At 36.3% G+C, this 22,726-nt stretch overlaps 1 protein-coding gene across 1 annotated transcript in view; it reads left to right on the top strand.

Annotated features, from left to right (window-relative positions):
- The first annotated feature begins 714 nt into the window (after nt 1–714).
- The window catches only part of LOC132552173 (ciliogenesis and planar polarity effector 1-like), a 36,234-nt gene continuing 14,222 nt past the window's right edge, over nt 715–22,726 (top strand). Inside the window, exons 1-23 of the mRNA XM_060216318.1 lie at nt 715–727; nt 1,856–1,967; nt 2,309–2,450; nt 2,949–3,068; nt 3,601–3,830; nt 4,105–4,214; nt 4,455–4,709; nt 5,054–5,236; nt 5,792–6,069; nt 6,407–7,256; nt 11,441–11,622; nt 12,310–12,384; nt 13,042–13,241; nt 13,460–13,629; nt 14,145–14,366; nt 14,770–14,897; nt 15,083–15,309; nt 15,713–15,883; nt 16,490–16,720; nt 17,160–18,691; nt 18,868–18,963; nt 20,713–20,983; nt 21,135–22,061. Coding sequence (XP_060072301.1) covers nt 1,887–1,967; nt 2,309–2,450; nt 2,949–3,068; nt 3,601–3,830; nt 4,105–4,214; nt 4,455–4,709; nt 5,054–5,236; nt 5,792–6,069; nt 6,407–7,256; nt 11,441–11,622; nt 12,310–12,384; nt 13,042–13,241; nt 13,460–13,629; nt 14,145–14,366; nt 14,770–14,897; nt 15,083–15,309; nt 15,713–15,883; nt 16,490–16,720; nt 17,160–18,691; nt 18,868–18,963; nt 20,713–20,983; nt 21,135–22,061 — 6,681 coding nt within the window. The 5' untranslated portion in view covers nt 715–727; nt 1,856–1,886. The remainder of the gene's footprint in view (nt 728–1,855; nt 1,968–2,308; nt 2,451–2,948; nt 3,069–3,600; nt 3,831–4,104; nt 4,215–4,454; nt 4,710–5,053; nt 5,237–5,791; nt 6,070–6,406; nt 7,257–11,440; nt 11,623–12,309; nt 12,385–13,041; nt 13,242–13,459; nt 13,630–14,144; nt 14,367–14,769; nt 14,898–15,082; nt 15,310–15,712; nt 15,884–16,489; nt 16,721–17,159; nt 18,692–18,867; nt 18,964–20,712; nt 20,984–21,134; nt 22,062–22,726) is intronic.

Below are 22,726 nucleotides of genomic sequence, written 5' to 3'. Positions count from 1 at the left end.
TGAAGACGCAAGTCACTATTTCCTTAATTTTATATGCATTTTTTTTAATACTTTGTATGATTTACACGTGAATTTTAATAAAAAAAACTATCTTATGGGGCGACAGTGATGTTTACTCATATGAAACTAATTGTAATATTGTGAGATATATTCAAAATCTATATTATCTCTTTTTTTATTCTATTCTTTCTATCCTGTCTTCTTATCTTTTCCTCCTTTTGACAAAAATGAAACCTACAATTGTACGTCTACGAATTACATATATGCAGTATATTAATTATTTGTAATTTCATTAATGGAGAATAGTTTTTAAGTTGTTAGAACTTGTCTCTGATCCATTTATTTCTGCTGATAATAAAATATGTTTAAATGAGGTTCTGATATATCCCGAATATGCAGGAATATCAGTATATATATGAGAGAGGGATAGGAAGGTGAAAGAAATACAAGATTTCATATATTATTGTTTAACATTTGTCTAATGATTTTATCAATTTGAGTAACAAAAATATGTTTTGATGGAATTCTATTTTCAACTGTTCTATTAATATGTTTTCGGTTTTAATTACGTTTTTTAAATACCCACTTTCCTTCCTTTAGTACATGTTAATTATGATATCTTTTAACCATGAGTTACTCCCCTTGTTGTAGTTCTCCTCAGTGTTTGTGTTATGGCGGCCGTTTAGAACAAGAATCGACACGATGTGAAAGAAAAACATTCGGATTTGTGAGTAATGCGCTATTTCATTTACTATTTCCAAGTCATTTTCATTTCATATAGAAATAAACTTGTACAATTACTTTGCGAGAGATGGAAATGACCGTAGAACAAGAACAATCGCTCAATCTATCTCTGATCCGATTACATATGTGATCTGTCAAACGAATAATACGCAAGAAAACAGCGGGCCTATATTGCTACATAATATATTGTGTACTTCGTGTGTGTAAATAGATGACAGGATGCGTCTGCATTTCGAGCAGAAACGAATATTTGAAACGTTATGGCTGATGTAAAGATATCCATCAATAACTCATGAACATAAGCTAGCTAGTGCAGCTATTTTTAGTACTCCCAGTGCCAACAGATCTATTTATGATATTTTAGGATCTAGACATAATGGTTCTACCAAAGGGAGGTGGTCTTCAGCGATTCCAATGGTTACAGAATTAATCAGTTTCTTGAAGTTTTGAATTTCTTCTTGCTCCTGCTCAGGAACCTTCTAAATCTACTCATTGTAATCAGCCATAACAAAGTACCAAACGAATTTAATAAAACCAAAGCAACACAAACGTCCCATTTTATCTTCTTCCAAAATGGAACTCTTAATGTAAAAAAATCACCACTACATAATAAGTGTATGACATGGTAGCACACTGCATGGTTACCGTAATTATTTTTATTGATGACCATGATTAACTTAAGAGGAAGATCAAATGTTAAAGACATTAAATGGACAGAATGCCTAGTGTATGTACTATTTGAAAATATGTGGAATTCATGGACACTGGTGTCACTAACTTTAGGGGTGTTGATGAGATAAAGTGGTGATGACATAACACCTACCTTACATGAGTTGATCAATGAGAATCACTTATTTTAAATCTAAATTTCTGTTATATTTTGTCAGAACTGTCCATGACTATACAAAGTTAAACATTTCTCACATGAGTAAATATTCTGTGTATACAAGACACATACCGGTATAACATGCCTGTATAAAGAGCTCTGTGGTATCTATCCAGAATATCTATTTTGTACCTTTGAAATACCACAAAAATATTTCCTGTAAAAAATCTGTTGAGGCAGGTACTGTTCACTAAATTTATTTTGCTGTATATTTTTTGCTTCCAGGATACCTTTTCCTTAGCAAACAAAAAGGAAGATGGATATCAAGCTTGAGATATTAGCCTCAAGTAGCATAAAGCGCAATAAGCCATGGCCTAAAATACAGTGGCTTGGACAGGTGAGCTTCTTTCATCAGTGTTAGTGTATGTAGTCTTTAGGCCTAAAGTATACAAAAAATATTCTCATATGATCTTAGAAATTTTGGAGAGATGAAATTTGGGAAGGCATAGTTTGATATTGGACAAATCAATTAATGCTACATATACTTGTACTTCATTCTCATATTTTTATCTTATCCATGTTGAAATTTATACTGTCCAAGTGTTACTATAATTAGATTGGATATCCAGATTTGTTATCATGCAGCATCTGAATTGAAGTATTTTGTTTTATTTGATTAATTTTTTCCAGCATTCATTCATCTCTTAGAAGTAAATTATTGTTCCTCTTTTCCTTCAGGAGCGTGAGAGTTTGTTTATGATAGACAATGAATTCCACAGAACCAGTGTACTTTATGTTCCATCAGGAAAAACGAAGAAGAAAATACCAAGATTGACTACATTGGTAGACAGCACAAAATGTGTTGGGACAACCAGAGATGGTAAGTGTTGTTTGATGAATGATTTTAAAATATTTCAACTTCAGAAAAAAAAATTGGGCATATTAAACCTTTAAATGGTGAGAAAGGAATTAGGAAAAATATTCTGATACAGGGGCTTTCAAGGAACTGCTTTGGTTTTTTTTTGCTCGTAGTTAGCCCCATTCATAACTGAATTTTATTTTAATTCCAAGCATTCTTACAAGAAAGATAAGTTACAAAATTTAGTTTAATTCTCCTTAGAACGCTTTCTAATTGGTCATGTATTCTCTCAACTAACAAATGAAGAGTTATACTAATTTGGTGAGACAATAAGCTGCAACCTTTCTGAAAAATACATATACTTCAAACTATGGTATATAAAGTTTGAAAAACTATGTTCTGACCTGTTTTGATAAATAAATCTTTATCTCTAAAATTGACTTTATCAAATATTTACAAATTGTGGTAAAAAGGTTTAGCTCACTTTGTGTAATATTGAAAATATATGATTTTATGCAGGTGCATATTTGATTGGATTGACTCACCATGGTGACATATTCTTCTGGCATAAGGACAGAGACATACTCAAGACCATCCGTGGCCTTGCTGGAATAGTTTCATCAGAGGAACTTCACGAAGGTAAATCAATTTTCAGTGCACAAGTTAATAAAGTTAATATACATTTCCTTTAAAAAATACATTAATTTGCTCATGATGTACTGTAAGTGTGGGATTCTACATTAATTCAACACAAAGCGATTAAGATCAAACTGGATTTCCTGTTCTTGTTTGCTTTCCCGACAACTAGCAGAAATTTAGAGTCCAGATTGCTGCACATAAAAAGAAGTCATGTATAAAGCCAAAGTACATGTATATGTTTGTTTTGAAGGAATTTAAATACCTAGTACATAAGTATTACCAGGTGTTAAAAATCAAGAAGACTTCAAAATTTAAGCAGACACTAGGCTAACTACATATCTGATTTGCTAATAAGTATCTGTTAATTGGTAATAATTCATATTATTTAAATGTAAATATATAACATAGATAAATGATAATTTGAGACATGAGAAACAATACTTATAAAACTCGGAAAACAAAGTGGAGCATTTTCCATAAGGGGAGATAATCTGAGATTGTTTAAAAATAATTGTAACACCTTTCCTTACAGAGCCATGTAAGCTGTTTGCCTCTGTTGACTGTCAGTATTTTCTCCTGGTCATTGGAACACAAAATCTCTTTGTCTGGAGGACAGAACAGAGTGAAGACATCTTGGAGTCCAAACTTCCTGAAGTGCAGGGGTCATGGAGCAAAGTTGCAATTCCAAATAATATTGACATTCCGCAATCTTGTCAAGAATGTGCTGAGTTTTCTATTGATGCTGTGTTTTTTCACCATGAGGTAAATGGCTTGGTCCTTCACAGTAAGCTTCTTATGAACTCTTATCATAGAAAATCAATCTAAAATCTTTCAGATTTTTTTAGCCTACCAGCTCACTGGTAGATTTTGAGGAATTATACTAGTGGAGCCTATATCTTAAATCAAAATTACAGAAAACCTTTGAATTTTTATATAGCCCTTTAACAACATTTACAGTTGGAACTAATGTACCAAGATATTTTACTGAAACTCTGTGCAATGCACTAAAGGTTAGACCCTTTGGATTTGTTTACAGAGCTTGGGGCACTGCTGTCAGATGTCGGTGGTTTATAATAAAGAACAAAGCCTGTGTATTATTTCCCTCTTGCTACGGTTTGGTACAGCTGCTGAATTCTACTCCAGCAAGTAAGTCACTGAAGAAGGGGCGGTTATCTTCTCCTGATAGTGACAACAGATTTATTCTGATTGACATATTTGATGTCGAAACACATATTTGAACATTTTTTTACAAAGAGAATTCCTTATGATGTATTATATGTTTTGAACTGATATGTATCAGATATAATGTTGAAGTATTGGATATGATAAACAAGGAGGATGTACGGTGATTCCTTTGGTACATTAAACCGTTTTCTTTTATAACAGGTCAGCACCATTCCAGGTGGAGTGGACAGTGATACAGTATCCTTTCAAACACATCCATCCCTCATATGAGCCTATCCGGTCTAAAGGAGCTTATGTGAATTGCTATGCTAACAATGGTCAGGTAGTAGCTGTAGCAGCTAATCAGAACACACCTGGCCACAGCAGCATGTTATTTGTTTCCCCTCTTACAGACACTGTCTTGGTGTCCGAGATGAAGGGTTGTGGGGTCAGAGATCGCTATTCAAAGATGGGCAGGTAAGATGTCAGGTTTTTAACTTTCTTCTCATGTCGATGGGATCAAATTTAATTACGATATTTGATAAATATATCCTACAGTTTGATCATCAAAAGTCGTAACCTGAGCGACCATGTGATTTTGATGAATGTTCCTGTTGTGATGGGATCAGAATGTACCACCAACGATGTATTTCATTTCCTTATATGACACATGTGTTTTGTGTGTATGTATTTCACTATCAGCAAAACTGTGTGACAATATTCATTTATGATGTCACATATTGTGTTTTCACACAAAATCTATGACATATTAGATTAGTTGTGTGATCTAAGGGTTGATATCTAAGAGTTCCTGATTGCAGTATGTACTGGCTGAATGAGATGACATGGACATGTGACGATTTGTTTGTGGCCTGTATGATGAACAGTGGTGCAGTGTGCCTCCTCAGTCGACTGGGCGAGCCAGTGTACCTAAGGACTCTTGGACAGTCCATAGAATTAGGTCCTGCATACTTCCTGCCTCTTCATCCATGTCAATATATCAGGTATGTCAATATAATTATGATGACATTTTGTTGTGAGAGTTGGTGATCAGAGTACACATGGGGTATTAGTATCCTGTAGATAGCAGGCAGAAAAAGTTCAGTAGCCTTTAATTGTCTGATATTTAATTGTAGTATTTTCAAATCTTTGAGAATGTGCTGTAAGAAGAGTGATTTATCTTAAGCTATGAAGAGTTAGATAAAGATGATATTGTCTTAAAGCAGGAATCCAGTGTTAATGAAGATAAAATCTTCATGAATGATGACTGATAACATCTGGATCATAATGAGGATGATGTAATTAATAAGCCACTAAAATGTCATTTAACAGTGATGTAAAATGTGAATGCTTCCAGAACTTTTAAGTAAAGCACTCAGAGTGCTGTATTGGAAGGGAGTGAGGAAGTACATGTTTTGATATTGTTAGAATAGAATTTATGATCCAAAATCTCTACTCTCACATCAGCTAAACATAAACGGAATAGAACCTAATGTTAACAATACTGTTACATTCAAATATGAACAAAGTAGAATCTGATATTAATCTTACTGTTACAGTAAGATTGATGATCCGCAGTCTTCACCCATCCACCAGCCGAACACCAACACTGATCCAATGAGACAGCGATTTTCTGTTTCCTCACATCCCAGTCTTCCTATAATCCTTTTCTCTGATGGCTTCATGGTAACCATCGCTCAGTTGCCGATGGACATGACTTGTCTGACTTTGATGAGAGATTTCGTCCTGTTCTCGTCCAAACATTTAAAGGATATGGCTAACCAGGAGAACCTAGCCTTGACACTAGCAGATGCCTATGGAATGCCATCCTCTAGAGGTACATGTTCGCTTTGGCATCCTATTGTAGACCATGGCTTAAGATTCATAAATCTAATAACTGTGATACTTCAGATCATTTGAATGCACATCATGTTTCAGAGATAACAGTTTTGGAAAGAAATTGTATTCACTCGGATAGAATTATATTTATCATGATGGGTTTATATAGAAAAATATTCAGCAGAGTGTGTTTGTCATTTTTTCTGATCAATTAAAAAATTTACTTAATGCATGTTAAAAATTCAGTAATTTTGAACATACACTTCATATGAATAAAGTTGTACAGGGATATTACGGTTCACGTGATTAATTTGTAATGTTTTCTCTGATTACAGAGGAGAAATCTGCTAGGTCAGTGAGAGATAGAAAAAAGATCCAATTTGAAGTGCCGGATGGAAACCTAAACACAACACAAGAGAGTGAGACAAGTTTCTTGGATGAGCAGCAGGATATGTTTCAGGGACTTACAGCAGGAAAGATTGCATTTGCGGAGACTGAGCTAACTGTGATAGATCCAACAGACTTGTCTGGACTGGACCAACTCAGCACAATGTCCAAACAACTAGATATTGCTGAAAGTTGTCTATTTAGTGCCTGGAAGCTGGCGGTGTCTTATCATGAACCATGGACAGTAGATGCCGAAAGTGTATCAAAAATCATTTGTAAAAACCTCATAAAACTGTTTGCAGTGCTGTTAGAATGTCCAGGTGTGGACAAGGTTTTAATGGAGTATCGTAAGGTTTCTCCATCAGCCCAGAATCCACGCCTCTCCACGCTCATCAATATGTACAGGAAGTGTATGGAACTGCTTCGCTTTGACATCCTCAACCAACATTTGATGCCAGTTACACTCCGATTTAGTCACCACACGCTAAACCTGGTGTTGAACAGTTCTGAACTACAGAAAACAGATCCACGATTAAAAACTTTGTCTGGATGTTATGCCCTGATGAAGTTTTCTGAGACAATTCTGAACCGTGTCTATGTTTGGGTGCCAAAGGATGTTGTGTACAGTGGTCTGCCACCAGAGTCAAGGAATGAACAAAAACACACATATGAACCTGCCATCTTGGTGAAGTCACAACTATCCCCGCGCTCAGCTTCCAAGGAGATCCAAACTAAGATTCAACAAGAAAGGACTAGGGGTGTGGTTCTTGACCAGCAGTCACAACTCCCCAGCAGAAGGTAACATGTCCTACCCTTGTAGTTACAGAGCTAGCTGGTATAACTGGTTACTTTTTTAATTCATTTAGCATAAATTTGAGATAATTAACTTCTATGATATAGTGTACATCTATATATAAAAATATTAGATAGTAGATAATATTGAATTATGCTTGGTGAAAGTATACTTAAACTAATCCTCAGAATACAGTGAGTAAGATTTGTTTTCCTAAGTCCTTTTCATCTTTATTTCTGAAAACAATGGGTCTGACAATATTTTCAGAAATTTTATGAATTCTGTCAAAATTTTTTTGAGTACAGGACTCGATTTTTAATGTCGATTTTTAATCTGTGATATTTTTATGTAAAACTTATATTATATCCACTCTTTAACTAGAAGTTTATGGATTCTTCCTATTTTCAACCCAACTTTTAAAATTAAAATCATTAAAATTATATGTAAATTTTTTGGAAACAAATTGGATCAGTTTTAATCGCTGTTATTTGTTATTTTTCCAGTAATTATGTATATGCTGCCTCCATATTCAGTGAACTTTCCCAAGGGTGATTATTGTTCCTGTGAAGGAAACTTTAAAGAATATCTGTGTAGTTGTGACCTTTCTCTGTTTTTTGTTTTTTGAACATGCCTGTGTTGAGTCATTAGTGACAACTGCCATTAATACCGGTGTGTTATATGCATCTGTGCATATGCGTAATGTTTTGATTGTGTTTTGATGTTAACAGTCTCACTATGTTCTTCAAAACCTTGAATTTAATACACATCATAAAGAATTATACATCTGATGTGAAATGGGAATAGGGCATTTGGTGATCTAATTTAAATTTGTGTGTTTTTTTCCCGTTTTTCAACCACTGTAATGCTGAAAATAATTGCACTCAATTTCCTTACCACTTTCTGTTATTACCTTCCTTAATTACCTACATAAGGATAAACTTTAGGCCATGAATCTGTGTTGAACGTATTGATTTACCATGATCAATCCTCTTTTCTTTTTTTGAATTGATTTTAGTTTTGTTTTATCACGACTTTAGAATTATAAGGAGTTTAAAACAACAGAAATCATACATTATGTTGTCAAAACTTGATGATTTCTGTGAAATTTGTTGAAAGTTATTGCTAGTATTATCTTGTATTTATATTATTTTATTTTATATTATTTACAGTATTGAAGATTATTGAAATCGAACACAAAACTGTTAAAGATTGTTGAACATCAAAGAAAATTTATTCAAATTTACATACATCTTTTTAGTGTAAGTTATCTCTGACACCCTGTGTGTGTTTTGGATCTTTAACAGGTAGAAGGCATTCATTGAATCTAGAAACATGATATCAGTTGTGATTGTTTGACACCAACATTGATTTTACTGCTTGTGTGCGAATTATCACTGGTGTCTATAACAACCAATGCACACAATAATCCATTGATTACACACAGTATGATACGTTAGCTACCCATATACCACAGTGTTGTTAACACAACTGTGTCATAAAACACACAATGATACAATTCATAACACATACACACTCTCCTTTGATAACACATTAACACACATACATCATTGATAATACTTGCACACCATATAACACACCACTATACATTTCATACCATCAATAACACATGTGTTACATCATTTCATTGTTGATAAGTTTTATAATTCTGACATACCATTCCAGGTTTGCTGATGTTTACACCATCAGCGTGTAAACCTGGACTTTCATTTCACATGTTATTCTATAATACCAGAGTACTTATATTAGTTTTCTTATCTGTAACTGTAAACAGACAACTGATATATGCAGTTAGAAATAAATCAGTCTCATCTATTTAGAACCTTTGATTAAATTTTGAGTCTCTATAATGTAGAAGTAAGAGTATATTACTGCAGCTATGTAAGATGGTGTAGCTAAATAAGTATACTGGTACATCAGCTATTTACTTATATAGTATGTAGGAAACTAGCATCAAATACAGGTAAGGCATGGTAAAGTTTAAGTGTTTATTTAAAATTTATATATTGATGTAATCAGTTATTGCAGTATCTTTCTATTGATGCTGTCACTACCGCTGTTGATTTCATAGAGAAAACAGGTGTACCTCAATAAGTTGATGAAGGTATAATACATTTAGTTGGTAAGGATGCGAGGTGATTGGGGTGTATCATGTTTAGTTGGTAAGGATGCGAGGTGATTGGGGTGTATCATGTTTAGTTGGTAAGGAGGCCTGGTGATTGGGTGTATCATGTTTAGTTGGTAAGGATGCCAGGTGATTGGGGTGTATCATGTTTAGTTGGTAAGGATGCCTGGTGATTGGGGTGTATCATGTTTAGTTGGTAAGGATGCCTGGTGATTGGGGTGTATCATGTTTAGTTGGTAAGGATGCCAGGTGATTGGGGTGTATCATGTTTAGTTGGTAAGGATGCCAGGTGATTGGGGTGTATCATGTTTAGTTGGTAAGGATGCCATGTGATTGGGGTGTATCATGTTTAGTTGGTAAGGATGCCAGGTAATTGGGGTGTATCATGTTTAGTTGGTAAGGAGGCCTGGTGATTGGGTGTATCATGTTTAGTTGGTAAGGATGCCTGGTGATTGGGGTGTATCATGTTTAGTTGGTAAGGATGCCTGGTGATTGGGGTGTATCATGTTTAGTTGGTAAGGATGCCTGGTGATTGGGATGTATCATGTTTAGTTGGTAAGGATGCCAGGTGATTGGGGTGTATCATGTTTAGTGGTAAGGATGCCAGGTGATTGGGTGTATCATGTTTAGTTGGTAAGGAGGCCTGGTGATTGGGTGTATCATGTTTAGTTGGTAAGGATGCCAGGTGATTGGGGTGTATCATGTTTAGTTGGTAAGGATGCCTGGTGATTGGGGTGTATCATGTTTAGTTGGTAAGGATGCCTGGTGATTGGGGTGTATCATGTTTAGTTGGTAAGGATGCCAGGTGATTGGGGTGTATCATGTTTAGTTGGTAAGGATGCCAGGTGATTGGGGTGTATCATGTTTAGTTGGTAAGGATGCCATGTGATTGGGGTGTATCATGTTTAGTTGGTAAGGATGCCATGTGATTGGGGTGTATCATGTTTAGTTGGTAAGGATGTGAGATGATCAAAGTGGTAGTTATACCAAGTTTAGTAATGAAGGATGCTGGCAATAAAAAATTGAGAAATCTGGACTTTGTACTGTAAAAAAATTCTATGGCACAGTAATAATTGTTGATGACATCCATGCTGATTCTGTTAATGATATCAGAGTTCATATCTAATAGCCCATCATTAACAAATTTAAAGTCATTTCTGGATCATGTATTCTCAAATTTGCTAGAAGAGTTAAGTTCATGCATTAAAATTTTCATGGTATCTAAATGATTTACAGTATTTACTTGAATTTTAGCATATTTTTGCAATTTGCTTAGAATTACCAAACTGAAGAAACGGGATAGGTTTGACTTAATATTATATGTTATTTTCATTCTCAATGCCCTTTTGATTTTGACTTCCGGTACTTCATCTATGTATATATATGTTACGTATAAAGATTGACACTTTCTCTTTCTACATTTGTACAATTGTACTAGTGTCCAGCTAAAAACATGTATAGGGAAACAAGCTTTCAATAAAATGCAAAAGAAGTTGTTACAAATTTCTGAACAATCAAGATATGTTTCTGAAATCCCTGAGAGTGCTTATATTGGAGTGTATATTCTTTCTCTGTCAAATCCATAAATCATTCTGAGACATGAACACAAAATGTTTAAAGGTAAAAAGATAATCAGATTTTAGACTCTAATTAATACAATGTGTGTGTTAAGTTCAAAAGCTTCAAATCACAATTACTATTCAGTCTTGAAACCATTTTGAATGTTCAGGACTTTAAATTTCCTTTTAAGAACAAAAGTGTATATGGCAAGTATAAATGAAAAAATGCATTGAAATATCTTATTTATGCCTTGAAATGTTAAGTGTATTGTATTTGAGGATTTACTACATAGCACAATATGTATGTAGCTTTTCCCCTTAAGTTGCACCCAAGTCTGTCTTAATTAGGATTATAAAGACAAATGTTATTGGACTTTTTGCACAAATATTTTTTTAAATAGATATATCACAGAGTGGTACATAGAAAAATGACAAAATATATAGAGTGTTCATAGTATGAATAGTATATAAACTATTTGACATACAGGTTGTGTGCAAGCTGGAAGCTGCTATATAAGTCTATGGTACAGCACCACACACAGCTTCAGGGTATGGATGGACAGCAGAAACAGGCAGAGCAGCTTGGTGGACTAATGTACACCATTCAACAGACTATTCAGCAAGTGGATGGAGGAGTTTCAAAACTCCCTTCCCCAAGGATCAATAAGGGTAAGTTTTCCATTCACGATGGGCGAATCAGGCTAGCTTCATAACTCCCCTTCCCATGGCTCAATCACTTCAATTTCAAAACAACAGTCAGGGTATGTTTCCTTTATATTCCCTGAGGGTCAATCATACAAGCTTCTTAACTCCCCAACATGGTCAATCAGTTCAATTTCAAAATTTACCTCCCACAAGGCAATAAGTGTAAGTTTCATATCCATTTCTGATGGTTAGTAAAAAAATTAGTTAAGTTTCAAAAGTTCCCAATCCAGGTATAATTGAAGTAAATTAAAAAGTTTTTTCCCTTAGTCTGAAATGGTCATGGGACAATATTCAATTTTTTTTTCTTTTCTTAAAGATCAAGGTGAATTAGAAATCTTCTCTTGGTGTCATAAACAGAAGACCTCCAGATCTTCCCACATTTAATTAGTTTCAGCATGACACTACCGAAATCAAAACACTTTATACAGAAATTAAAATTTCCGACTTTGTAAACAGACTGTCTAGTAAAGCAGGGGAAAAGCTTGTTATTGCATGATAACATATACCTGGGTGAAGCTAAACCCTGAGCAGCATAGACCATCAGCTTATACAAACTATATATTTATTTTTATTGAACATATGCTTTTTAATCTGTAAAAAACTTTCAAGTGAACATTCCTAGAAATTGATGTAACATCTCTTCCTTAACAGGTGATAGACTGAGTATGGATGGTGAACACACCATGGCTATAGAGTCATGGATAACACAACTTTCAAAGATGTCAGGTAAGGTTTACTACTGTATAATTTAACTTGTAGGGAAGGTAGGGGAGGATATAATGTTAGTGTAAACATCCTTATTTTTGTTTCAATAAAATTTGAGCACAGTATCAATTTTTAACAAATAGTGCTATGATTAATTTGCTAATTGGCAGTAATTTCTATATGAACAACATATGCAAATTGCAACTAACGCAATCATATCTTAGTGCAATAGAAATTTTTAGTGTGAAAAGTGTTATGATAATGATAAAATATGTACTAGTCCGTTTCCACCTCAAGACATATGTTGAGACTTTCTCAGTAGATTTGGTTCATATTTACCCAGTAGTGTAAACTATCATAGATAATGTCAAGTTCTACACCTGATCAGATTCTTGTTGGCATAAGAGCAGTGGTTTTCATGTTCAAAAAATATTTCCATGTTTGATATTTTGAAACTGAAAGTAAGCTGACAAGTTTTCCATAGGATGGAACATTTAAGGCATTTAAGGCATTGGTGGTAGTCAGAAGGAGCTTGTAGCCAGCCTATAAACTCCTAACTTTTCCTGTGCAAATAAAATGTCTGAAGTTAATTTATTTTTCTATATATTATTCAACTGTAATGTACACCTGTGAATGTTATTAGAGTTTGTTATAGTCCTGAGTTACTTCCCCTTGCAGACCACCCTGAGGATGTCCAGAAGATGAGTCGAATCCTGCACTCTGTTTTGTATACATATATCATTAAGGGACAACTAGCCAGAGGTCTGGACTTTGTGGACAGTCTGGTAATCCAGGCCAAAGTTAGTACCTATGTCTCTGAGCAGGATGACCGCTCCCTCATGATGACCATTGTCAGCCACTCTCTCAAAAAATCCTTAGTAAGTAATGTAACAGTGCCTTTATTGTGTAGAAAACATATGTGTGTCTTCTTGTACATGTAAAGTTTTTTGATAGATGAAATGTATGATGGGGAAATGAATTGGGGAAACAATTTTTTTTTTCAAATTCAAATGATTATAATCTGCATTCAGTACAATTTCAAAACTCCCGAGCGAGCTTGTGGTGTATCTTCTCTGATGTTTTATTTCTTTGACAGAATGGAAACCAGATGGTGCCTTGTATACGTAATCGTTGCATCAGACAGCTAGTGCAGACCATGGCCAGGTTCATGGCGGCCTACTTCAGTAACCAAACCATCTATGTCTTCCCTCCACATAACCCTCAGTCCCTGCCTGTCATACACATGGGACCAGTACAAATCAGTAAGTATAGTGGAGCCTGTCTGTACTGATCATACAACCCTCAGTCCCTGTCTGTCATACACTTGGAGCCAGTAAAAGTCAGTAAGTATAGTGGAGCCTGTCTGTACTGACCACACAACCCTCAGTCCCTGTCTGTCATACACATGCGGTCAGTAAAAGTCAGTAAGTATAGTGGAGCCTATCTGTACTGACCATACAACCATCAGTCCCTGCCTGTCATACATATGGGTCCAGTACAAATCAGTAAGTATAGTGGAGCCTGTCTGTACTGACCACACAACCCTCAGTCCCTGTCTGTCATACACATTGGGGCCAGTACAAGTCAGTGGAGTCTGTCTGTACTGAAAACATCACTATCTAACTACATCAAAGTGGATAAAACTGTAATTAATTGAATTTTATTTGAAAATTTTTAATACTGTAGACCAAATTTCTGGCAACTTAATGAAGTTGAAATCAGAATTAATAATTTTTTCAAATGAAGCTGATTTTCAAATGTTTTTTATCTTACCAAGGCAGCAGAATCCTTCCCAAGTACCATGAGGATATCACTAACTTGGTGAGACAGGAAGGACTGAGTCAGCAGTGGACCACAGAGCGTGTGGTGGAGTACCTCCTACTCAGTGGCCTTGTTTGTGAGTCTGTCTGGTTTGCTGACAAGATGGGGGATTGGAAGGCAGCTTTCCTTCTCTCAGTGGCCTGTACAGCCCATCACATTGTGGCTCCAAGACTTTACAAAAAGTATGTGGAATGTGGTTTGGTTAAAAATTCTAGTTTTTGTATATAAACTTGAGAACTGCTTTAAACTCCCAATGGTAATGATTTATCTTCACATTAATACATACATTATGTATGGTCATATACAATATTAGAGAGACTTTTTTAACTGTCATCTGTAGCTAGGTAATTCTTCTGGTAAGGAAATTGAGCTGGATCTTATTAGTAGAGAGATGTTGTTAAAGAATGATCAACAGATATTCAAATGGTTACTGGAATCTTTGTGATGCTTGTTGAAGAGATATTGCTTCTTATAATGATCAGTCAGTCTGTGAACCATACAAAACTTGTATCTGAATATATAGATAAGTATTTACAAGTTCCACCTACAAAATTCTGTTAAGATATATGTTTATATGGTAACCAGGAAGAAGAGGCCCCTGATGCTACCAGAAGAACTAAGTCCCACTGCCATACTCCAGGGGAAGCTTGAGGCCCTCATCCACCTTGATAAAAGAAAAGCTGGAGCTACTGTCAAACAGGAGGAAAAACGAGGTAAAGGAGCAAGTTACACACTTCATGTTTTCTTAAAGTGATGACCAATCTTCTTAGAAGCTATTTCAGATTCTTAGTTTTATGACTCCTGCCCCCCGTCCCCCTTCGTTTTTTCCTTAATCAGAGTAAGAACAGCAGAGTATATATAAACACCTAATCAATTGTATTTTTTGATACTGTTGCAGACTTTATCCCAATTGATAACGAGACCAACCTGGTGCAGCTGTCGCGGACGGTGGAGGATATACTGACTGCTGGGATCATTAGTGATGTAGAAACTGTGCCCTGGCTGATGTCAAGTCTGGTGGACAGACTCAAACATGTGGTTTCCAACCTCTCTCCACTGGTTCCCAAAGACTTCTACCTGCCAGCCCCTCCAGTATATTGTCCTCAGCCCTCGGAGGCTGACACGGTAACAGACGTATACTAATTTACCAACTCTTCTTCAGTGTAATTGTAATGACTGTTCAATTCTTTGTGATTTGAACACACTCTTTAACAGGAACGTGTAATATTAATTCATTTTAACTGAGAACTCACGTTTTTTTCTATAAAATTATAAAATTTGTTGCCCATGCTATTTCACAGGAGGACCATATAGTGTTACCTATTTGTGCATGTCCTCTTGCATGGTCATATCACATCCTGTTCCAAATGAATATCCAATCTCGATATTATTTCAATTGATTTGGTTTAGTTCACTTCATCATAACATCTGGCTTTTCAACTGATCACATTCTGGCTTGCAAAGGAGTAGGAGCTTATGTGTCTTACAAATATTTTTTAGTTTCTGATATGTATCTATGTATGCTTAGGAGACTGTTGGTTCCCATGAAGCCAAGAGAGAGAGGAAGCTGCGGTTTCAAATCTCATCACTGGTACAGCTGATTATGGTTATCATGGAGGCCTCCCATATCTCTCTTCCTGCTGCACGCTGGTACATACAGGAACTCTCAAAGGCCCAGACTAAAGCTCAACAGTTCAAGGTAAATACTATATGTTGGTCACATCAGCTTACTGGTACATACAGGAACTCTCAAAGGCCTAGACTTAAGCTCAACAATTCAAGGTAAATACTCTGTGTTTGTGACATCAGCTCACTGGTACATACTGAAATTCTTCAAACCGTAGAACGCTGGTCAACAGTTCAAGGTAAGTACACCATACTGGTCTCATCAGCTGACTGGCACATACTGAAATTCTCAAAACCTTAGAACACTGGTCAACAGTTCAAGATAAATACACTATACTGGTCACATCAGCTGACTGGTACATACAGAAACGGCTTAGTTGTTCAGAGTTTACATTCATAATATCTCTACTCATCATACTTGTACTCTTAAATTATTAGAATGCATTAAGGCAAAAATTAGACTCAGCTGTGCATAGAAAGTGTATCATTGGTTAAATTTTGATGATAGGGAGCTTAGCAGCATCAATTGGTAGATCATTGCGATTATATACTTATAATCGACAATTGTATGAACATGAGGAAATTTTTTCACTTGGTTGTGTATGTTAAGATTTGGATTGATGTAGGTATTTTAAACAAACTATGTGCTGAATGTGTAACATGTTTATTTTTTTGACAGGCAACAACTGAGGGGCCCTGTATAGAACTGCCTGAGGTCTTAGAGCAATACAAACAAAACAAGTCAGCGTTCAGTAAGATGCAGAAGGAGAAGTCGGTACGTCAGGTCGTCAACTGTTTCCGTGATTTCTGTACAATTCTGTGGCTTCTCCATGCTCGGGACAGAATGTCGAAACTACTGCGACAGCGAGAGGAGCGCATGAATGATGTCAAATACGAGGACTACATGAGAGTAAGTTTCTGTGATTCCAAGACTTTGATTGGAATATTTAAAACAAATTGAGATTTTTTAGTTTGGACAATTGAGATGTCCTACTCAGAATTTTTATTATTCTTAAGATTACCTTAAAAAAGCCATTACGTGACTTAATAGTCAGTAGAAAGCTACCTTGCTTTAGTAGTGTGACCATCTTAAACCATGTGCCACGATAAGGTTGATATTTTGAAAGTTTAGATTATGATTTTTGCATTGCCCCTGTTGTAGTGATTATTTCAGAATTTATCCTTCAAATTTAAATTTGAATTTTGTGAATTATAAGATGATTTATAACTCTTTAAGATATTGCCTGAAAAAAAGACTGAGATCAAATCCCTACTAAATTGAAACAGATATTTATGATAATGTTTTGTTGTATTACGACAGTTGAAAAATGTTCTACATTTGGTTTTAGGAGAGTTGGGAATCTAAAGAAGGTGAGAGCTGGGTAAAGGAGTGCTTCAGTAGCCTACAGTGGGCTGTCCACATGGCCGCATTCAGCAGGTTTCTACCAGACGAGGGATTTGTGTACAAAATCATTCTCTCACTACTCTCAGAACTTCCTCCAAATGAAGATACAGCTGACATATTAGCTGAGTTCTTTTATGATCCTGATAATTTGGATGCTGAAGTTCAGGAGAAATTGGACAAGTTGCTTGCTGTGTGGCAGGGTGTCTTTATAGAACCTGAGGATGATGGAAAGTCAGCGAGGCCTGAAGCTTCTCTTGATAACAATGATGATGAAAACGAGGGCAGAAAGTCAGTTACATTCTTACAAGTGTCACCTAGGGGGAAAATTCTGTCTGTGTATTTCTTCAAGCAGTGTGAAGTTGTTATGAAAGTGATGAAAAAGAAAGCTAAAATCTTTGGTAAGTTTGAAGAGTTTGTATATGACCGGTCAGGCAAAATCCATAAAACTGACAGTCTGAAAAGTAACGGCCACAAAAACAAGAATGGTTTCCATATTGGATGTCGACCTTTCGAAACTAAGACGTCATACCTGGAATTTTTGGACAATTTCTTCGACATTTGCTTTACAAAGATACTGGACACAGACACTGACCAGCACAAGTCTTTACCGTTATTATTGCCTTTCTCGGAAAGAGTTTGTGCAAGACAGTTTCGAGACATGGATGAAAAGTCGGGAACAACTATGCACAGTCGCCAATGTTTAGTTCCCATGACACCAACTCACAGAGCTGTCAAACGAACACAGAGTGAGTCAGTTTTACAGTCTAAGGGCTCTAAGATCAACCCCGACTTTTACAGAAGTGTCAGTGCAGTTGAACATAGCACAGGGGCAGATAACTCATCCGGACCTCCAAGTAGCAGACGGCAGTCCTCACCACATGGACGAGCAAATATGACGGACTTGGCCTCCAAATTTGCCCAGTCTGAGGACGCCTTGTATAAGGATTCTACTACACAGGAGGACTCTGGGCTGTTACTTGATGTGGACTTTGGTACCAAGTATCACCACCTGCAAAATCTGTTAGACTGGCTCTCTCACTGGGGAAATAAGAATCATTCTCTTGGGCTAAACTGGAAGAGGGAAAAAGACTTGGAGTTTCGTCCAGTTATGAAGATCAACGTTCCACCCACTCTTGTTGTACTTGGTCTATGGTTGGTTGAAAACAAGTACACTCCCTCAAAGAAAAAGGCAAGCCATAGTTCTGAAGGACAAAACCTGTCTGTGATTGAAGAGGACACGATAAAGACAAACAGAACAGATGTTGAGGCAGCATTGATCCAACAAACACAAGTCAAACAGGTCGAGGTATCAACAGGGTCAATGAGGTTAAGTAAGGACAAAAGTCAAAGGTCACCCACCAGACAGGAACTTGGTATGTCTTCAAGTATGAGGAGTTTCTCCTCACATCACACAGAAAATGAGTATGACCTTGAGACAGAGGAAGTACACACAGCTTATGAGAGAGTTTTAGATGGGTGAGTTAACAGTAAATGTCTTTCCCTCTCATTTCTTTTTCTTTGTTATTTCAAATGTCCTGTGTGAGAAAGTTCTATTTCAACTATTGTTGAGATAGAAGAAAATGAATTCTGTTTATGGTAATCAGATAAAATGTAAAACATGTAAACTCTAAGACATATGTTGCATTTTACAGGGACACCAAAGAAGAGAGCAGTTCCCTAGAAGTGAGTTCATTGGGCACAGATGAATATGAACCAGAAATGCGCCATACTCTGTCCATCATTAGAGGGTAAATATTTGTCTGTCCATCATTAGAGGGTAAATATTTGTCTGTCCATCGTTAGAGGGTAAATATTTGTCTGTCCATCATGAGAGGGTAAATATTTGTCTGTCCATCATTAGAGGGTAAATATTTGTCTGTCCATCATTAGAGGGTAAATATTTGTCTGTCCATCATTAGAGGGTAAATATTTGTCTGTCCATCATTAGAGAGTAAATATTTGTCTATCCATCATTAGAGGCTAGAAATATTTGTCTATCTATCATTAGAGGGTAAATATTTGTCTGTCCATCATTAGAGGGTAAATATTTGTCTATCCATCATTAGAGGGTAAATATTTGTCTGTCCATCATTAGAGGGTAAATATTTGTCTGTCCATCATTAGAGGGTAAATATTTGTCTATCTATCATTAGAGGGTAAATATTTGTATGTCCATCATTAGAGGGTAAATATTTTCTGTCCATCATTAAAGGGTAAATATTTGTCTGTCCATCATTAGAGGGTAAATATTTGTCTGTCCATCATTAGAGGGTAACTATTTGTCTGTCCATCATTAGAGGGTAAATATTTGTCTGTCCATCATTAGAGGGTAAATATTTTCTGTCCATCATTAGAGGGTAAATATTTGTATGTCCATCATTAGAGGGTAAATATTTGTCTGTCCATCATTAGAAGGTAAATATTTGTCTGTCCATCATTAGAGGGTAAATATTTGTCTGTCCATCATTAGAGGGTAAATATTTGTCTGTCCATCATTAGAGGGTAAATATTTTCTGTCCATCATTAGAGGGTAAATATTTGTCTGTCCATCATTAGAGGGTAAATATTTGTCTATCTATCATTAGAGGGTAAATATTTGTCTGTCCATCATTAGAGGGTAAATATTTGTCTGTCCATCATTAGAAGGTAAATATTTGTCTGTCCATCATTAGAGAGTAAATATTTGTCTGTCCATCATTAAGAGGATAAACATTTTCTGTCCATCTTTAGAGGGTAAATATTTTCTGTCCAGCATGAGAGGGTAAATATTTGTCTGTCCATCATTAGAGGGTAAATATTTGTCTGTCCATCATTAAAGGGTAAATATTTGTCTGTCCATCATTAGAGGGTAAATATTTTCTGTCCATCATTAGAGGGTAAATATTTGTATGTCCATCATTAGAGGGTAAATATTTTCTGTCCATCATTAAAGGGTAAATATTTGTCTGTCCATCATTAGAAGGTAAATATTTGTCTGTCCATCATTAGAGGGTAAATATTTGTCTGTCCATCATTAGAGGGTAAATATCTGTCTGTCCATCATTAGAGGGTAAATATTTTCTGTCCATCATTAGAGGGTAAATATTTTCTGTCCATCATTAGAGGGTAAATATTTGTCTGTCCATCAGTAGAAGGTAAATATTTGTCTGTCCATCATTAGAGGGTAAATATTGTCTGTCCATCATTAGAGGGTAACTATTTGTCTGTCCATCATTAGAGGGTAAATGTTTGTCTGTCCATCATTAGAGGGCAAATATTTGTATGTCCATCATTAGAGGGTAAATATTGTCTGTCCATCATTAGAGGGAAAATATTTCCATAATTTTTGGTCTCTAATCTTTGTTTTTATGAAGATGGTATGAAAAAGTTCTGTTAGACTGATACTATGATATTTGTAAATATCTGTCATTTTTTACATTGAAGATGAGTTTGTGACATGATTTACTGTGGAAAATGTTTCTGATCTGTTTAAAAATGAAATATCATTACAGGCCTAGAACGAGTCCTCAAAGGTCACGAAGGTCACTTCGACACACTAGTCCTGACTACAACCTGTCCTACTTGAATAGAATCCACAATTTCCAATCCCCTGACAGACAGCGTCAGCAATCTCCTCACACAAGCACTCCAAAGTCTCAACGGTCTATGCGACGCACTGGCTCTCCCAGGACTAGGTCATCTCGGGAACGTAACCAGGGAGATTTAGGTGGAGACCTCGCCTCACAGCTACAGGGCATAGTCAGGTCTGAACTGCGCCGAATAATGGAGGTAAGAACCAGTCAGACTGCTACCAAACAAAACAAATATGTGTGTAACCCTGTAAACAACATTAAGCCCATTTATTTAAAACTGAATGGCTATTTAAGAACAGTTTACTTGAAATAGGCAAATGGTATTCATTTATCCTGTATGTTTGTAGGTCCAACACACCAACATGCTGGCTATGATGGGAGCACTTGATGATCAGGACTATTCCCACACCCCTCCCCCACGGCGATATCCTCGTAGACCACAGTCCCAGTCTCCATCCCGCGGGGAGAGGCGGATGACAGAGAACCGAGGCACCAGTCCAATAAGAGGGTCGAGGGGTAATAGCCTTGATCGCAGCACCATGAGAATGGAGGAGCTTGATCATTCAAGCCGATCAAGGTCAGGGAAGAAAGGATCAGTCAGAGGAGCCCTGACAGAGTTAAAAGATTTACAAGGCAACACTGATAAGTCGAGGGTGCGGTCAGGAGGCAGGTCACCTTCAAGGAAAGAGAACCTTGACCAGTCAGAACTGAGACTAGGAGGGCCTGGCGGTAACAAAGAAATAAAAGAAAACATCAATGTACAGAATTCTCAGCAATATAGTAATGAGCCCATTCACTTCACTCCAAAATTTTTACGTATTCCAGCAGAGAGGGACATGAATGAAGACCAAATACGACTTCCGAGGATTCCCTCCCAGGCATGGAAGGAAAAGGATGATGAGTATGCAGATAAACAAGGAGAAAACATCAACATTCCTCTGCTCAATGTGCATGGAGCACATGTTCCATCTAGATTATTCCCAGGGGTGAACAAATTCCCTGGAGAACAGTTACCTCACTTAGCCTCACAGTATCCCCCATATGGACCCCCTCCACAATACTTCGAGAGTTACCTAACTCCAGATCAACAGAACCAATCTATTGGCATTCCATTGTTAAAAATGCCCAATGAAACAAAACCGTTTTTGGGCCCTCGACCAGAACCCAGTTTCGGAAGGTTATTGGCTCCACATCTGATTCTGGGTAGTGAACAAGAGAGACATCAACAGGAGATGGCGAAGCAGAAACATGCCAGAGAATTCCACAGACAGCAGGTAAATCAACCTTTAGATATTATGGAATTTTGTAAGGAGTTAATGTACCATGAATTATAATCCCTACATATACTGACAGAAATGCATTGTAATATTTTAAATTTACTTTGATGTCTGTTTGATGATCACTACCAAACTGGAATCAAATTCACATCCGGTGTTTAATCAAATTCACACCCATGGTTTCATCAAATTTACATACAGTGTTTAACAAAAGTCTTATCCAGTGTTCAATCAAATTCACATCCGGTGTTTAATCAAATTCACACCCATGGTTTCATCAAATTTACATACAGTGTTTAACAAAAGTCACATCCAGTGTTCAATCAAATTCACATCCGGTGTTTAATCAAAGCCACAACCAGTTTTCAATCAAATTCACACCCATGGTTTAATCAAATTTACATACAGTGTTTAACCAAAGTCACACCCAGTTTCAATCAAATCCACACACAGTGTTCAATCAAATTCACACTAATTGTTTAATCAAATTTACTTGCAGTGTTTAACCAAAGTCACACACAGTGTTTAATCAAGTTAACAGGCAGTCTTTAAATGGCTGACTATTCTACTGTTGTATTAATGCCAGTTTGGTTTCAAACTTGACCCTACGTATATAAGTTGGAAAATCTTGTTTCTCAATTGCTGTAAAATAAATATTTATT

This window comes from Ylistrum balloti, unplaced genomic scaffold, assembly GCF_031769215.1.
Source record: "Ylistrum balloti isolate Yb309-2 unplaced genomic scaffold, AGI_CSIRO_Ybal_v1 Utg370240, whole genome shotgun sequence".
Taxonomy (NCBI): Eukaryota; Metazoa; Mollusca; class Bivalvia; order Pectinida; family Pectinidae; genus Ylistrum; species Ylistrum balloti.
This window is presented reverse-complemented; position numbering and strand designations above follow the sequence as displayed.